This window comes from Pempheris klunzingeri, chromosome 8, assembly GCF_042242105.1.
Source record: "Pempheris klunzingeri isolate RE-2024b chromosome 8, fPemKlu1.hap1, whole genome shotgun sequence".
NCBI lineage: Eukaryota > Metazoa > Chordata > Actinopteri > Acropomatiformes > Pempheridae > Pempheris > Pempheris klunzingeri.
In genome coordinates, this window is record NC_092019.1 from 14,951,104 (window position 1) to 14,967,792 (window position 16,689).

At 38.8% G+C, this 16,689-nt stretch overlaps 1 protein-coding gene across 1 annotated transcript; it reads left to right on the plus strand.

Annotated features, from left to right (window-relative positions):
* The first annotated feature begins 896 nt into the window (after positions 1 to 896).
* LOC139205394 (metalloreductase STEAP4-like) lies at positions 897 to 10,928 on the plus strand. The gene is made up of 9 exons (XM_070835599.1): positions 897 to 1,136; positions 1,256 to 1,363; positions 2,820 to 2,890; positions 3,325 to 3,409; positions 5,579 to 5,857; positions 5,941 to 6,035; positions 6,142 to 6,295; positions 6,425 to 6,595; positions 10,548 to 10,928. The coding sequence occupies exons 1-9, from the start codon at positions 918 to 920 to the stop codon at positions 10,809 to 10,811; spliced, it is 1,446 nt and encodes a 481-aa protein (XP_070691700.1). The 5' UTR covers positions 897 to 917; the 3' UTR covers positions 10,812 to 10,928.
* Positions 10,929 to 16,689: the final 5,761 nt, after the last annotated feature.

The window sequence follows — 16,689 nt, forward strand, 5'->3', positions numbered from 1 at the left end:
TAAATTTGATGTGATGCTGTGTGTCATTTCTACAGCCAGGTACTCACCCTGTCTGCAGAGCCAACTCCCCAGGTGCTACGGATCACAGCTGAGACTCTGTTCTGCTCTGATCATCCTGACCCATTTGAACACACACACACACACACGCACACACACGCAAGCATGCATGGGCACACACATGCACACACAGCAACGAACACTTGTGAACAAAGCCATGCATTCATACAAAGTAAAACAGCCACACTCAAAACACTTTAACATGTGCCAAGCTTCGTTTCTGCTCTGTTGAGTCTGTTCGTGTCACAACTTTGCAGATGTTTTAGCCATGGGGACATGAACACTAAATTTGCACAAATTCTCTTCCCAGTCGTTTGGTTGGAACAGTGGGTTTTGAAATGATAATGAATCTGTGGGCCAGGATCTCCCACATGGCACCATGTGTGGAAACAGAAGAAATAGAATAAGGCAGCCCTGGAAAGCAGCAGAATAAGATTTTATTTATGTCTGTCAAATGTGAAAGTCAAATTCTGGCTGAACTAGTTAAAGCATTCTGTGTTTCCATGAAGGGGTAAAATATTTTGAAAATGTGAATCTGAGGTTAATGTCACGTACACAGAGCACATATGGTTCCAGATATGCATGATTTACAGTTCAAACTCCTGCTCTGCTGTATCAATCACTCTCTGGACACAGGCAATAATTAAAAGATGACTCACTACTCAGTGGCAAACAATCACATCATATAATGTATGCTCGCACACTCCTGACCACGTGATTTCAGAAGTTGATTGCAGGAGTAATGAACAAATACACAAGTTGTTGAGCGCACTAAAACAGAGGGAGAGGCCGAGGTCAGATTCCACAGCAATATAACTCCACAGCAGAGAACACTGACCATCCAAACTCAGTGTGTGAACATGACTGTGACGAGTGGCATGTCAGAGGAGATGAAGCCAGAGAGCATATCGCTGTGTCCTCTGGGTGCAGCAGCTGCCCCTGTGCCGGAGCTGCTGTGTATCTTTGGGACGGGAGACTTGGGGCGCTCTCTGGGCCTGCGTCTGCTCCAGTCTGGCTACAGGGTGGTGTACGGCAGCCGCAGACCTCACAGCTGTGGCCCCTTGCCTCAGGGAGCTCAGGTATAACACATGGCATAGCACTAGAGTTCATCACACTGTAAAAAAAAAAGGTGTGTGTGTGTATGTGGCTCGAACGCGTTCATCTGTCCTCTAATGTCTGGAATGTGTGTTTTGAACAGGTGATGAGCCACACAGCAGCAGCCCAGTCAGCAAGTCTGATCTTTATTTGTGTTCACAGAGAACACTATGAATTCCTGGAGACACTCGCATCTCATCTTGAAGGAAAGGTGAATCAAGGTTTGATGGTCTGCTACACAAAATCCTGAGTAATTACTAGGGAACACATCAGGAAGCAATAGCTAGTGAAGTAGATCAAGAAATATGGTGTAAGTTGAGAATATACTAACACACTACTAGATAGCCTAGTGAAGTAGAATATATGTTTAAGAGCTATATTTGTGAATCTACATATTGACAACAAACAAACTGAGTGTTAAACTTCATGGCATGTATAAAATGGTTAACCAGTAGTTCGTTACTATGTACAGATCAGTTATTCGTTTTGAGCTCCACTGGTGAAACAAAATTTAAGTAAATGTGTAGTAATGATGGAGTAATAATGATGCTTTCTTGGTAATACCTCACTACTATGGGTATACAAGACAGTAACTAATATGTACGGAAAGGAGTGATAAGCTTTTCTACTTGCAACCCCTTGTCGCATGTTGCATATGTCATTGACTTTTGAGTGGTTCCACCAAAGAACCTTCGATTCACTCACAATACTGTTTCATCTTCTAGACTTTAGAGGCCTTAATATGTTCAAGTACCCAGTTTTACACAAGAAATAAACAGTGACTGGGCTGAAAAATGATCTGTTTTTGTATGGTGGAGATATGCTTTGTCTTTAAATTATCTTGAGAACCCTCAAGATTATCTTGTGATCCCCTCGAGGGGTCTGAAGTAAGTCATCAGTATGCAGATTCACAGGTAGGGACTAAGATTGTATCAGCAATCACAGTTTGCTCTCAAGTAATTTATGATTAACCACAATATAATCCATGACTCAAAGTTTGTCAAACTTCTTAATGCCCATTTACTTTCTGATTTATTCTTTACATATTCTTCAGTAACTGTTCTGGTTTTGTGTACTATGTTATATCATAAAGCACTGTATACTTTACATTGCCAATGTTAAGGCCATAGCTGTCAAAACTTTTTGAATTATACTTTGTCATTTGCTAATTATGAAATGAACAGAAACATTTTCCTTTTGCAAGCACCATAGTGAATGTGATACTTACTATATTTAAAGGCAGAGAATTAGCTCAATCTACTATGTATAATTAAATATATATAAATATGTATGTATATAGATAAAAAAAAAAGTGAAAAGGTGCATATTTGAAGTGAAAAAATAGAACAATACATATAATCATACACTTTTAGAAAATGAAAAAATAATCAGAAATTACTGTATTTGTAATTACTGACACTGAAACTTCCATTTTATTCTTTTACAGAAAAAATAATATGATTACAGTAACTTTGTGATAACAGTTTGCAAAGCATTACCCGAGACACTCTTTTCAGGCTACTCATAAAAGGACTGTGATCCATTCAGCTCTTTTCACACCTTCATCATAATTTCTGAAGTCTGCCTGTCTTATAATAGGAATATGTACTAGATAAGATAAGTGTTAATTGAATAGAACTACTTTTCTTTTGTTTCTTGACTACAAGGTGCTGGTGGACCTTAGTAACAACCTGAAGAAAGGCATGTACCCAGAAGCCAATGCTGCCTACCTGCAGAGGTAACTGACTACTGTGAAAGAAGTCTTATTCATAAATATACTGTACATGTAAACTCCTCCATCCTTGTAGATGTAATGATTTATGTTTGTTATTATATCAAAGAATTGAGCTAACTTTTCTTCAGATAAATCTTGGTTTAATGTCAGCAATCATTTTGCAACAGTAGGTGCCACTTTTCTGAAATGTTGGATGTCTTTTCGGGAAAGTGCTCCTAAACACCACTTAGTGCATGAGGTATCAAAACTCTCAATTGAATCCAAAAGAAATGAAAACAGTTGCAGAGATACAGCTTCCTTGGCAGGACAGCCTGCTGTGTGTCTATTCGGTGGAAGTGGAAACATTGATTGTCACCATTTTGAGACCCATCCTTCACTGTTTGTGTATTTGTAGACAGAAACAAAAGCCACAAAAGTCTTTGCTGTGTGTTCTTCAGACTGGTCCCCGGAGCTACTGTTGTGAAAGGCCTTAACACGCTGTCTGCTTGGGCCCTGCAGAATGGACTTCTGGCAGGAAAACAGGTGAGAGAGGAGTAGAAATGAGGAATCTGTTAAAAGGTGTCAGTGGGATCAAAGCAAAACAGAGCCTTGATGCTTCCGAGCCTCAAGGAAAGCTTTGGCTGGCCAGAGTAAAGACACAAAAGATCGAGCACTAACGGGAGGGGAGATTACCAACTAGATCTTTTCATAATGAGACATATTTGACTTGTAACCAGGCAACAATAAGTGCTTTGCATCATTTCCTGGAATACAGTGGGATTGCTGGCTCTCATGTTCATAATAGGAGATGAACGCTTCACCACACTCCATGCAAAATTTAGGAAAAGAATTGATTCCATTTGTATTGCTCCAGATGATTGATTTTGCCATCTTTCCATAACAATGCAAGAGAAAATGAGGACAGTGCATGTATAAACACACAAACAAACAAACACACTTTATGATGTTACAAAGCAGAAAGACCAGTGTTTATTGCAGCTTCCGTTTCACAGCTACAAAGAGAAACACAAACATGCGGGAACCTCTGGAGACCAAACCTGAATCTGCCTCGAATCCTCTTCAACACAAACAACTCCCCATATATACACATGCAGACACGAACACACTCTCACACACACACACACACACACCACTGCAGTGCTCTATTTTATTTGAAAACAGGTAGCTGTGAGGAAACACGAGTAGTGTGTTTGAATGTGTGTGTCTTTATCAGTGCATGTGTAGGTGTAGTATATATCTACATGCACATGCTTGTAAGTGTGTGCTATTCCCTGGCCAGCAATTTGATTAGATCCACAGCGGGGCAGTGACTCTGTCACATTTACATTCAGATGGAGATTTAGTCTGTCGGCCGTCCCCTGCTGTTACTGGTGCAGTAATGTAGGGAGACATGGCTGGCTGCCCGGTCCACTTATACACACACCTGGGGGAAAACTGCTCAATCCTACTGACTCCACTATATGCCTGTCAAACTGCTCTCTCTCTAGCTCTCTCTATGTCTCTCTGTCTAACTCCCCTCATACGATTGTTTTTTTCTTCTTTACAAACAACTTAATCGTCTTATTACAGAGCTGTGAGGATGGAATAACCTTTAGCACAGTGAGATCTAGTAATGGGATTATGTACATATTGAGCAGCATATGTGTATATAGTATGCATGTGTCTTTCCATGGTCATGTACTTCCAGGGGCTTCATCTCAAAATTTGTGAAACAGCACTGTGGAGATCAACAAACAACAAGGATAATTCTGTAGACACACACTGTAGGTGTACTCGGTGCAGTCATGCGCTATTCCAAATGGGACTAGTGAGTCATCTAACAATAATCTTAGAGTAATTATTAGCAAATGAAAAAGCTGAACTGACTGCAGTAAGAGGAAAAATATTTCCAATTTGAATGTTATTCTTAGCCATTTTTGAAGAAAAGATGCACTTGGCTTTGGAAATAACTGACTGATGGACTGTATAATTGCAAATCAATATTATAGTAAGGGCTATGCATGCTGAAAAATATTGGATATTTTGAAATAATTCACCTGTAAGATATGATTTTAGGAGCTGTATCAATAATGATTACATATGGTACTGGTTACTTCTAACATTAAAGATAAGTGTAGTACTGTTTTTCTACTTCTTCTACTTCTTCTTCTACTTCAATAAGTCCCATGGAAAAAAAGCAAAGCCTACAATGAGGTCATCCCAATAACCTAAACTGATCTAAACTGTCTAAAACACATGAATGAGCCATGCTGTTGTACTGGAGTACATGTTCCTTCACTGCGATGAACATGGGCATTATAGTTTACTTTGAGTTAGTTCTACACACACTATTGTGCTGCTGTAACCTAAGATTAATTTGTAGCTAAAAATGTTTTTATGAGTTTACTCATGTTCAAAAAATGTTGCTAAAAACTTCAGTGCCCAGTTTTTTAAGCAAATTATTTAGCCTTTTTTAATGAAAGTATATATTTGCGACCAGTTTTTGAAGACGGATGTCTTCAGCAGGAGCCAGTGGGCTTGGGGCTGACTATGTGAAGAAATTACAGAGTAATGATATCTGGACAAACTCATTGTTGGTTTTGTTGGTTTTTGCCATTTCAGAAAAATAGAACATCACCTGCCGTATTTTTTCAACAACCCATTAATATACTGCAGCCCACTGTAAAAATAACCCACCCCTCCATGCTCCAGGTGTACCTGTGTGGGAACAGTGCAGAAGCAAAGCAGGCAGTAGCAGTGATGGCCACCAAGCTGGGCCTCACAGTGCTGGATAAAGGGACTCTATCAGCAGCCAGAGAGCTGGAGGATTTCCCCCTGCGGCTGTTTGAAGAGTGGAGGCTGCCGCTACGTGTGGCCATTGGCCTCATCGCCTTCTTCTTCTTTTATCTGCTCATAAGAGATGTCATCTACGCATATGTTGAACAGGGGAAAGACATCTCCTTCAGAATTATGATATCTTTGGCCAATAAGGTAAGGATTTGGCTGGTGTCCTGTAGATTACATTTTGTGTTCCTTTTAAAGGCTGTGTTAATTGTTTATCCTCCACCTTTCAGGTGTTTCCCATTGTGTCTCTCATCATGTTGTCTCTGTGTTACCTGCCTGGTGTCATAGCCGCCTTCCTCCAGCTCTACAGAGGGACAAAGTACAGGTCAGACATCAAACCAGAACAAAAAGTTACATGTACAATTGATTTACTGTAAAATCTGTATTATTTTTTGACCGTTAAGTGCCCAGCTCACTTTTAAATGTTACAGACGCTTCCCTGACTGGCTTGACCGCTGGATGCTGTGCAGGAAGCAGATGGGTCTGGTTGCACTGGGCTTAGCTTTTCTCCATGCCATATATACATTCATCATTCCTATTCGCTATGCTGTCAGACACAAACTCATCTCACTTGTGGTGGACGAGGTACAACAGGCTGCCAGATTCAAATCTGGCAGTGTTTCTACAATCCCTTACACAGAGGAACATGACATACAGCTAACATTAAGTAGGCGAGTCACCATACTTACAACGCTGTCTCTCTGTCTCTCTTAGATGAAGAACAATAAAACCACCCCGTTTTACTTTGATAATACAGAGGCATGGGGCACAGACTCATTCTATGTGCTGGGAATCCTGGGCTTCTTTCTTTATGTCCTGCTAGGACTGACATCCCTGCCCTCTGTGGGAGGCACTCTCAGCTGGAGAGAGTTCAGCTTTATTCAGGTCAGAGCGCAGTTGGAAATGTAGACTCTTTTAAGTGCATGTGCTAGTGTGTGTGTGTGTGTGTGTGTGCTTGTGTTCACCTTTAGGCCTACAGATGTTATCAGTCATGTGCTTACTATCAGTGAAAATTGTCCTCGGGCCTTTAAGATAATCTATATTTGGAGTTTCCAAGTTTTTCTCAGTTATTTAAGTGTTGTAAAAGCATTATGTCACTGGCACTCATCTCCCCAGAGCCTAGTTAACTAACTGCCTAATACAGGCACACAGAGTGAAAGCCGGACTGACTTTAGCCCAGGATTTTAAATGTTAAGTTATTCATTAAATAGAATTATGATACCTAGTATAATCTTCTGGGAGAAGTTTGTTAATACAGGTCACAGGTCCATTTGTATAAAGGTCAGGTCCACAGGTAGACTTCAGATAGGGAATCAGACTCAGAGCTAGAGGTCAAGATAAGAAGAGTAAAATAACAGGCATCATTTTACATAAAATGTTTTTTGCTGTTGCAGTTGTGATCACAGTTTTCAACAGAGTAATGTAATTTCTTGATTATACATGTTAATGCTCACGGCAGAACGATTTGCTGTTCTAAATTTGTTAAATAAGATCCCTGATTATCATTATAGGGCACAGTTCATTACTGCACTACATTAATATGAATGTTTCCTTATTGTGCTGTTTGCGCTTATTGTAAGTCACTGTGGAAGAGAACGTCAGCAGCCAAATGCTAAAAATGTAAATGAAAGCACATTATCCGAGTAATTAACAATAACTGAGTCTCAAAGGCCACTGGTGCTACAAAACCAATTACTCTGGAACGGCTCTGAGACTATTTGTATCTTTAGTTTATAATAACACTCAAGGATTCAACAAGAGTAGAAAATAAATACAACACAAAAGTTAACTTCGGTATGTGACAGGTTTCTATTCCTGAAGTCAGTTGTACAGTAGTTTTGGTTTAATCAAAACAGTTTTTCTACCTGAAAAAAATAATTGAATTAAATGTACTAAAATAGCACTCAGTTACCAACAGCCGTTGGTAGCTGTTATTCTGTATCTGTATATATCTATATATACCATTGAATCTCTCATTGTGGAGAAAATCTATTTGCTTTTTTCCCAAGAGTTGGATGGGAAGATTGATACCACCATCCTGTTTGTACAAAATATGTATGTTTGTAAATATGAGGCTACCACCAGCAGCTGGTTAGCTTAGCTTAGCATAAAGACAGACAGGAGAAAATAGCAAGCCTGTCTAAATAGCAATACAAGTAGACAACAAAAGCTCATTAGTTAACATGTTATATCTCACTTGTATGATCTGTACAAAAACTGAAGAGTAAAAACTACTATAACTATTGTGGTTTTACAAAGGGTTACAGTATGTAACAGACTATTTCTTCAGTGTGGTAATATAATGTGAGATATAATATGCTAATTTTAGAGCTTTAGGGGTGCTGATAGACAGATTTTGTTACCTTTGCACAGAGATGGGGTTACTTACATATTTACTGTACAGACATAAGAGTGGTATTGATCTTCTCTTTAAAATCTCAGCAAGAAAGCAAAGAAGCACATGTTCTGATATACACTACTCACAAAAAGTTAGGGATATTCGACTTTCAGGTGAAATTTATGGAAAATGGAAAAAGTTAATGCGACAGTGATATTATATCATGAAAGTAGGGCATTTAAGAAGAAGCATGCAATGGTAATTTCTTCATTTTAAACAATTTATTGAAAGAAAATCTAACAACAGTGGTAGGTATACCACAACAAAAAAATTTCAGTGTCTCAATAAATTGGGATGTGGCCAAAGGACGTCCACTCCTCTCCTTTCTGTGACTCTTCCAGTCTCTGTATCACTGTTACAACCTCCTGATGACACTCTGTGACCCTCTAAGCTCAGTGAAAACTTCCATCGGAGGACTTCCTGTTTGAAGCCTCGCAATGGCGAGGTGCTGTTGATCAATTGTTAGGTGTTGTCTTGGTCTCATGATGTCAGAATGTGAACAGATGATGAGGAGGACTGTTTAAATACCAATTCTAACTGAAGCAGGAAATGTATCGGTCGATTCAAAACCCCATCAAACCTGTTGTGAATTTTGCTGTTAATCACCTTGTTAGAGAACAGCAACTTGTGCAAAAAGTACTGAAACACTGAACAGTTGGACATGTGCATTCAAAGGTTTAGAGAAGGTCACATTAAGTTCACCTGGAAAGGTTAGAATGCATTTTAGGTTCATCCTGAAATTTCACCCAAAAGCCGAATATCCCTAACTTTGTGAGTAGTGTATATACAGTGGGGCAAAAAAGTATTTAGTCAGCCACCAATTGTGCAAGTTCTCCCACTTAAAAAGATGAGAGGCCTGTAATTTGAGGTATACCTCAACTATGAGAGACAAAATGAGAAAAAAAAAAAAAATCCAGAAAATCACTGTCTGATTTTTAAAGAATTTATTTGCAAATTATGGTGGAAAATAAGTATTTGGTCAATAACAAAAGTTCATCTCAATACTTTGTTGGCAATGACAGAGGTCAAACATTTTCTGTAAGTCACTGTTGCTGGTATTTTGGCCCATTCCTCCATGCAGATCTCCTCTAGAGCAGTGATGTTTTGGGGCTGTCGCTGGGCAACACAGACTTTCAACTCCCTCCAAAGATTTTCTATGGGGTTGAGATCTGGAGACTGGCTAGGCCACTCCAGGACCTTGAAATGCTTCTTACGAAGCCACTCCTTCGTTACCTGGGCGGTGTGTTTGGGATCATTGTCATGCTGAAAGACCCAGCCACGTTTCATCTTCGATACCCTTGCTGATGGAAGGAGGTTTTCACTCAAAATCTCACGATACATGGCCCCATTCATTCTTTCCTTTACACGGATCAGTCGTCCTGGTCCCTTTGCAGAAAAACAGCCCCAAAGCATGATGTTTCCACCCCCATGCTTCACAGTAGGTATGGTGTTCTTTGGATGCAACTCAGCATTCTTTCTCCTCCAAACACGACAAGTTGAGTTTTTACCAAAAAGTTCTATTTTGGTTTCATCTGACCATATGGCATTCTCCCAATCCTCTTCTGGATCATCCAAATGCTCTCTAGCAAACTTCAGACAGGCCTGGACATGTACTGGCTTAAGCAGGGGGACACGTCTGGCACAGCAGGATTTGAGTCCCTGGCGGCGTAGTGTGTTACTGATGGTAGCCTTTGTTACTTTGGTCCCAGCTCTCTGCTGGTCATTCACTAGGTCCCCCCGTGTGGTTCTGGGATTTTTGCTCATCATTCTTGTGATCATTTTGACCCCACGGGGTGAGATCTTGCGTGGAGCCCCAGATCGAGGGAGATTATCAGTGGTCTTATATGTCTTCCATTTTCTAATAATTGCTCCCACAGTTGATTTCTTCACACCCAGCTGCTTACCTATTGCAGATTCAGTCTTCCCATCCTGGTGCAGGTCTACAGTTTTGTTTCTGGTGTCCTTTGACAGCTCTTTGGTCTTGGCCATAGTGGAGTTTGGAGTGTGACTGTTTGAGGTTGTGGACAGGTGTCTTTTATACTGATAACGAGTTCAAACAGGTGCCATTAATACAGGTAACGAGTGGAGGGCAGAGGAGCCTCTTAAAGAAGAAGTTACAGGTCTGTGAGAGCCAGAAATCTTACTTGTTTGTAGGTGACCAAATACTTATTTTACTGAGGAATTTACCAATTAATTCATTAAAAATCCTACAATGTGATTTCCTGGATTCTTTCCCCCCATTCTGTCTCTCATAGTTGAAGTGTATCTATGATGAAAATTACAGGCCTCTCTCATCTTTTTAAGTGGGAGAACTTGCACAATTGGTGGCTGACTAAATACTTTTTTGCCCCACTGTATATATATATATATATATATATATATATATATATATATTTTTTTTTTTAACATTTCCATTTTGTATGATTTTTTTTTTCTCAGTCTAAGCTGGGCCACTTGACCCTGTGCATATGCACGTCGCATGGCTACATTTATGGCTGGAACAAATTCCTTCGTCCGTCTACCTACAAGTGGTACACTCCTCCGGGCTACATGCTCTGTCTGATTGTGCCCTCTGTGGTGCTGGTGCTTAAGGTGGTGCTCCTCCTCCCCTGTGTGGACCGAACCTTAACTCGCATTCGACAAGGCTGGGAGAGGACCCAGCCAAGCGAGGAGATGGGTGTGACTAAAGCCACCAACCTGTGAATTCTGATCTCTGAAGTCATCATGATTGATGGTAATTGCTGGTTTAATCCACATCTTTTCAAAACTGTGCATAATTATACATTGTACATATTATAAAACTACAGACCATCCGTATTTTCAAAAGGATTTTCAATGTTTTGATTGAAATTTTGTTCTAAAATGCCAACAGTTTGAAACAACAAAACATATCCAAATATAGTTCTGTCTATGCTCAGCTGATGAGTAATTGTGTCCTCTGATTAGTCAGCACTGCCTACTCTCAATTGTGCAATAGCCAAACAAAACAAAAAAGTATAGTTTATTCCAGCCAAATGGACAGGTCTCCCTGGATATACATGTTTTTAATGTCTATTTCCTTTGAGCTTTGAAAAAAAAAACAGATATCATGTTGCTGTATCTTTTTTACAGAATGTGGAGAAAAATAGATTGATATCCCCTGCTGAAATCCATTGTTTTGATAAACATAGGCACCAGTTTCCGTTTTCCTCTCTCCTCTTCCTTCAAGTGGTGCGATTGTATCCCTGAGGTTGCTCTCTTTTCAGGATGTTATTGATCTCCCTGTTTTCTAACACAAATATCTTGCTGCCCAAACCCACCTTCCTCTCAAGGGCATGCAAACGTGCGCTCACACACTTACTCTGTGCTTACAAATGCACATACACAATGTAAAGGAGAGTAAGGTTAAACTAATTACATTACCACATGCAGAGCAACACACTGATACAAGTACCAACACAATAGATGACAGATTTCAGGTAGATCTAAATCAGCATTACAGTAAGCATGTAGCATGAACGTAGATTGTATAAAACAAACAAGCAAAAAAGACATGGTTGGCCAGGACAGGCTCTGAGCAGCACTCAATACACACTGATAACAGATAAGTAGCAGCTGGGTAGGCAGGTGACTTGATCAGGTGATTAGAAGAGGTGGAAAAGACAATAGTGACTGCTGGTGGACAGGTGCAGAATGGCATGTAAGGATTAACAAATTATGTTAATATGTGCAACACTAATCTGATGATCCAGAGGCAGAAGAAGAAAGGGGAAAGAGGATGGAGCAGATGTCGCCATGACAGAGTGTGATGCTACAAGAGGAATATGCAGCGCCTTTTCTGCCCCAAGCAGAACATTTAGTCAGACACTTCCTGTTATCTAGCATCTAACAGTATTATCTCCACACAATCTGCAATCCCTTACACCCTCTCGCATTGTATTATTCTCCTATTACCAAGGAATTGCTGTTAGCCTATTTCCTGCTGTTGGGGTGTGTGTGTGTGTGTGTGTGTGTGTGTGTGTGTGTGTGTGTGCTGATATGCAATAGCGTGTTCCAATTTTGCCCAGGGAAAGAATTAAGATGTAGCAATGTACAGACAAGCTGTGAAAAAAGCTAAGTTATATGCATAATTTCTTTATGCTTTTAATTTCACACACGCAGGCTACCCTGAAATGGGTGTGTCCAGCCATCAAGGCTCACTTCAATACACGAACAGCTGAAATTGGGCGTAAAGACACAACATCTGCAGTTTGCTTTCCAACAAAATGACCTTGACATCAAGTTTATCTAAAAGCTGTTAAGAAAATCTGTTGGTTGTTATTGTTATTTATATGTTGTTATTCAAATTCTGTTTTTTGTAAAGTTAAAAGATTCTTTAACTTTAATTGTGTCCATGTCTTGTGCTCATTTGTATGACATTAATATCTTCTCTCTTATGCATGTTGTAGATATAAGTTTTGAACATTGCTAACTATACAACATCATAGTAATACTACTTTGTATGTCTCAATAGTGGTTTTCCTCAGAGAAATTTAAGGCTGTGCAGACATTCAATATCCACAAAAGAGTACTTTGCAAACTGCTCTGTAGTCAACCTAAATTAGAAGACACTTCAGAACCTGTTTTGAAAGGAAGACTTTGACATTTTTAGGTTTTTACACTGACAAAAAATCTAGATTAAAAATCTATTCAATCTAATGTTAAATGGATTTCAAAATCAAATGGTTCACCTTCCATGAACTCTGATTCACAAGGTCTCCATGTTCCAAGAAAAGAATGAGTCTTGTTGCTTGAAATAGATACAACACTTTATGCATATAGCAAATCTTGACATACTGTTTTTTTTTCATAAAGATTAGAAAACCCAACTCTATAACACCTCAGGATTGCACTGAAAGACTGTATAACTAAGCACAGCATGGGGCACATGCACCATGGCCCAGGACATCAAGGGGGCCAATGGCATCTCAAGCAACCTGAGTGTTCCTCATTGTCCGGTGGATTCGATTTTTACAAAATGCCCAAACCCTCAATTCCACAGTCTGTTGAGGTAAAAGTTGCCCTCCATTACATCAGGAAGTAGCTAGAGTACCACAAGGGGCTTTTTCTGAGTTCTCATGCTGCACATAATGCTTAATTGATTCAGCTGGAATGTCAAAAGAGAGGTCTTTAAGGTGAGTGGTGTTACTGCTCCAGCTCCTATCATACAGTCTAATTCATTGTGGAAGTCCCTGGAGGTTTGCAAGGAGCCTGAAGCATCACCTGTGCCACGTAGTTTGAGAAATTATTAGAATTCTTTCAAAGAAGAAAACTCAATTAAAGACAAATGTCTCTCTTGGTATTTACTTTGCTATCATATTCTGTGCTTCTCTCATTTATTTTAAAGTTATGAGTATAATGTGGTTTGGAAGTTTTGGAAGCACTGACTCAAACTTCTCAGCATCATGCCCTGAGAAAACTGAAGCATAGCACGAGGAGCCCACATGCAATCGTGAAAATCATGCGCAAAGTCATGTGTACAAAGTCAATGAGAGGGTATCTTCAGCTTTCCTAAATGAGGAAAGGGCATCCTTTAGAGCAATGTTGACTCATTTTCAACATTTTCAATAATATATAGGTCTCGCAAAGAGTTCACATTTTTTGTACTCATTATTTCTATATCTTATTTGCTGTCTTTAGACTTCACTGAATATGGCAGTCAACAAGTTACAGAAGTTATTGACTTCTACTGACACCACTCTTCAGATCCAGGCACTGAACTTCCCATGTTCAGATACAAATCATTAAATCATAAAGCAGCTGCTTGATAAATGGTGTTGCACAAAAATGAAAACACTACCTTCACCCTTGTTTGTTGTAATCATCTATTATCCATCATCTATGCTGCTTATCTGTCAGGGTCACGGGGGAGCTGGAGACAATCCCACATAACCTGGATTCGAACCTGGAACCTTCTTGCTGTGAGGCAACAGTGCTAACCACCGCACCACCATGCTGCCATGTTGTAATCATGTTAACGGAAATTGAATTTTCACTGTTTTATCCCCAATATTGAAATCAATCGCATCATTTGTGGCAGACTTGAATATCAGGACGGCATTGTCAGCAGATGGCGTGGCCAGAGAGAAAAGCATGTGGGCTCTGTCAAGGTCCGTAATTGACCTGTAGGCATTGAAATTCAAAAATCCAACTTTAACATCAGAGTGAGGAGTAGTAGTATAGTGAGTTTTCTCATGCATTTCACACTTTTAACATTACCTGAGACAGACAGTCACAGCACTGAAAGTCTGTATTGATGTAGTCAGTCTCACGTGAGCTGTGTTGGTTTCCTCTGGGAAGGTGAACATTTTACCAGACAGATCTACAAAGTAAAGAAAGCTAAGAAAGCTGTTCATGTAAACTGAAATGAATAAACTGATAAGCACACAGTGCCGCAATATTTAGCAGAGATTGTGCCTAAAAATATATACTGCCCAACAAAATATAAAGGTGATTGAGAAAAGTATTTCAAATGTGATAACCCTGAAACAAATTTACTGTAAATTTTTGGCTGATAATTAGGAACATGCAGAAGTATATTAACCACTGTGTCTTGATGACAGCCATGTAAGGCACTGCTCCACATGTGGCCACTTCATCATTTAAGATTTATGAGAAAACTTAGAGAAAACTGAAGATCTGATGAAGTTAACTTTTTCGATGAATACTAAACAAAGAACATTTTCTTTTTCTTTTCTGCATAGATCTAAAATTGGATTCTCTTCTGCAAGCAGAATAACGGATTCTTTGTTGAAAGTGGAAATACCACATGGTCTGTGATCAAGTCTGTTAATGAAACAAATGAATGTCTAGATGGAATATGATAAAACATATTTAAGTATACAGAATCTATTATTTTCATTTTATAATATATTTTATCTTGTATTCTACAGCATATTACATTATACAAGTATAAGTGTGAGACAAACACACTAAATCTACATGCCCACATTGATCAGCATAAAACAAACTTCATTGTTTTCATTTTGCTTTTGTTGTTTGTGGTTCAACTGGTTCTTTAACAAATTTCTCTCTCACTTGTTTTCAAAGCAGAGTTGAATAAAATTCTCTTAGATATGAAATCATACAAAAAACATATCAATTATCATGATAAAAACATTTGATGTACTTAACATTATTCATTTGACTCGTCCCAGTTGCAAATATCTAGTTATTTCAATTTTAATTAATTTAGATAATTTGTTTCACAATGATTTCTGAAATGCAAATTTGTGCACAAGGTAACAAACTGTGTTCATATACATGTAATTTTATTGTGGAATTCCATTTTGTACTACTTCTATTAAACAAAGAATATATGTTTTTACCTTAAGGACTTGCAGCACATGCTGTCAGCATTACCTGGAGAAGCAAACACGCCATCTGATACACAGACAGACAATAAAAAGGCACCGAAGAAAATTCTCAGTTTAAATCCAACAAATCAAATGCTGTAGTCTAATAAATACCAGTTCTTCAAACAATTTACTTTTACTTGCCTTCACCTGATACATTGTGCAGTACAATACAGTATAAAGAGTATGATAATGCTTTTTATGAATACATTTGAATAATTTGTTATAAAAAAAAGATTGACTGACTTGATTGATCGAATACAGATGAAAAAAAGTGCAGTTGCCTTAAATTACCATATTTTACACAGGATATCATGATGTGATCCTACCTTCAAGTCTGTGTCTTGATGTTATGCACAACAGTGAACAGGACAGGGAGTCTTCTACCTTAACTGCTTCCTCATTGCTGTCAGTGTCTACGCCCATTTCAAGCCTGTGCTCTGTCATTGCTACTATTGGAAATATATATGACTTCCATGTAAACACGTTTTTTTCCCCAATTAACATTAAAAGACAGCAAATAATACTTGTGTTAAAATACTATCTTAGAAAATCTCCTCATGGACTAATGTTATTTCTAAGAGCCTTAAATGATGTTAAAACTTCCATTACTTCTATTACTATGAAAAATGAAAAGGTAAGGGGCATTTAACAAGTCTATTGATGTAGAAAATACGATCAGTAGAATAAGAATAATAAAACAAAGTGGTGCAGAGGCGATTACACAAAAGATACAAACACACTCATGTGTATTTCATAAATCCGAGGTATAAAGAGGGCTTAACAGTCACCTTTTGCACTTTTGTTCTGTTTGGCTGAGGTTAAAAAAATCTGTCCTATACACGTCAACAACATAATAGGTCACAGCACGTATCATTTTTACAGTATGTTTCATACATACAGTTGAAGCTGATGAACCTGCTGTATGTTGCTCACTGAAACAGTGCTGTAAACACTTATCAGGCCTCTCTGGGGAGCAGTAGCACACTCCAGGCAGGGCAATGAACGGCAGCAATGGATCTTCACATAGAGTTTTAAGGACATCAGACATTTTCGTCATCAGACATCAGAAATACAGGCATAAATTTTGAAAATGTCTTCAGAAAACTGTGTTTTTAGAAACAAAAGTGATTGTTTTTGCTTGGCTGATTAACACTTTGATTGATTAATACTGTAGTGTCCCCCTGTAAGCAGGCACTTTATCAACA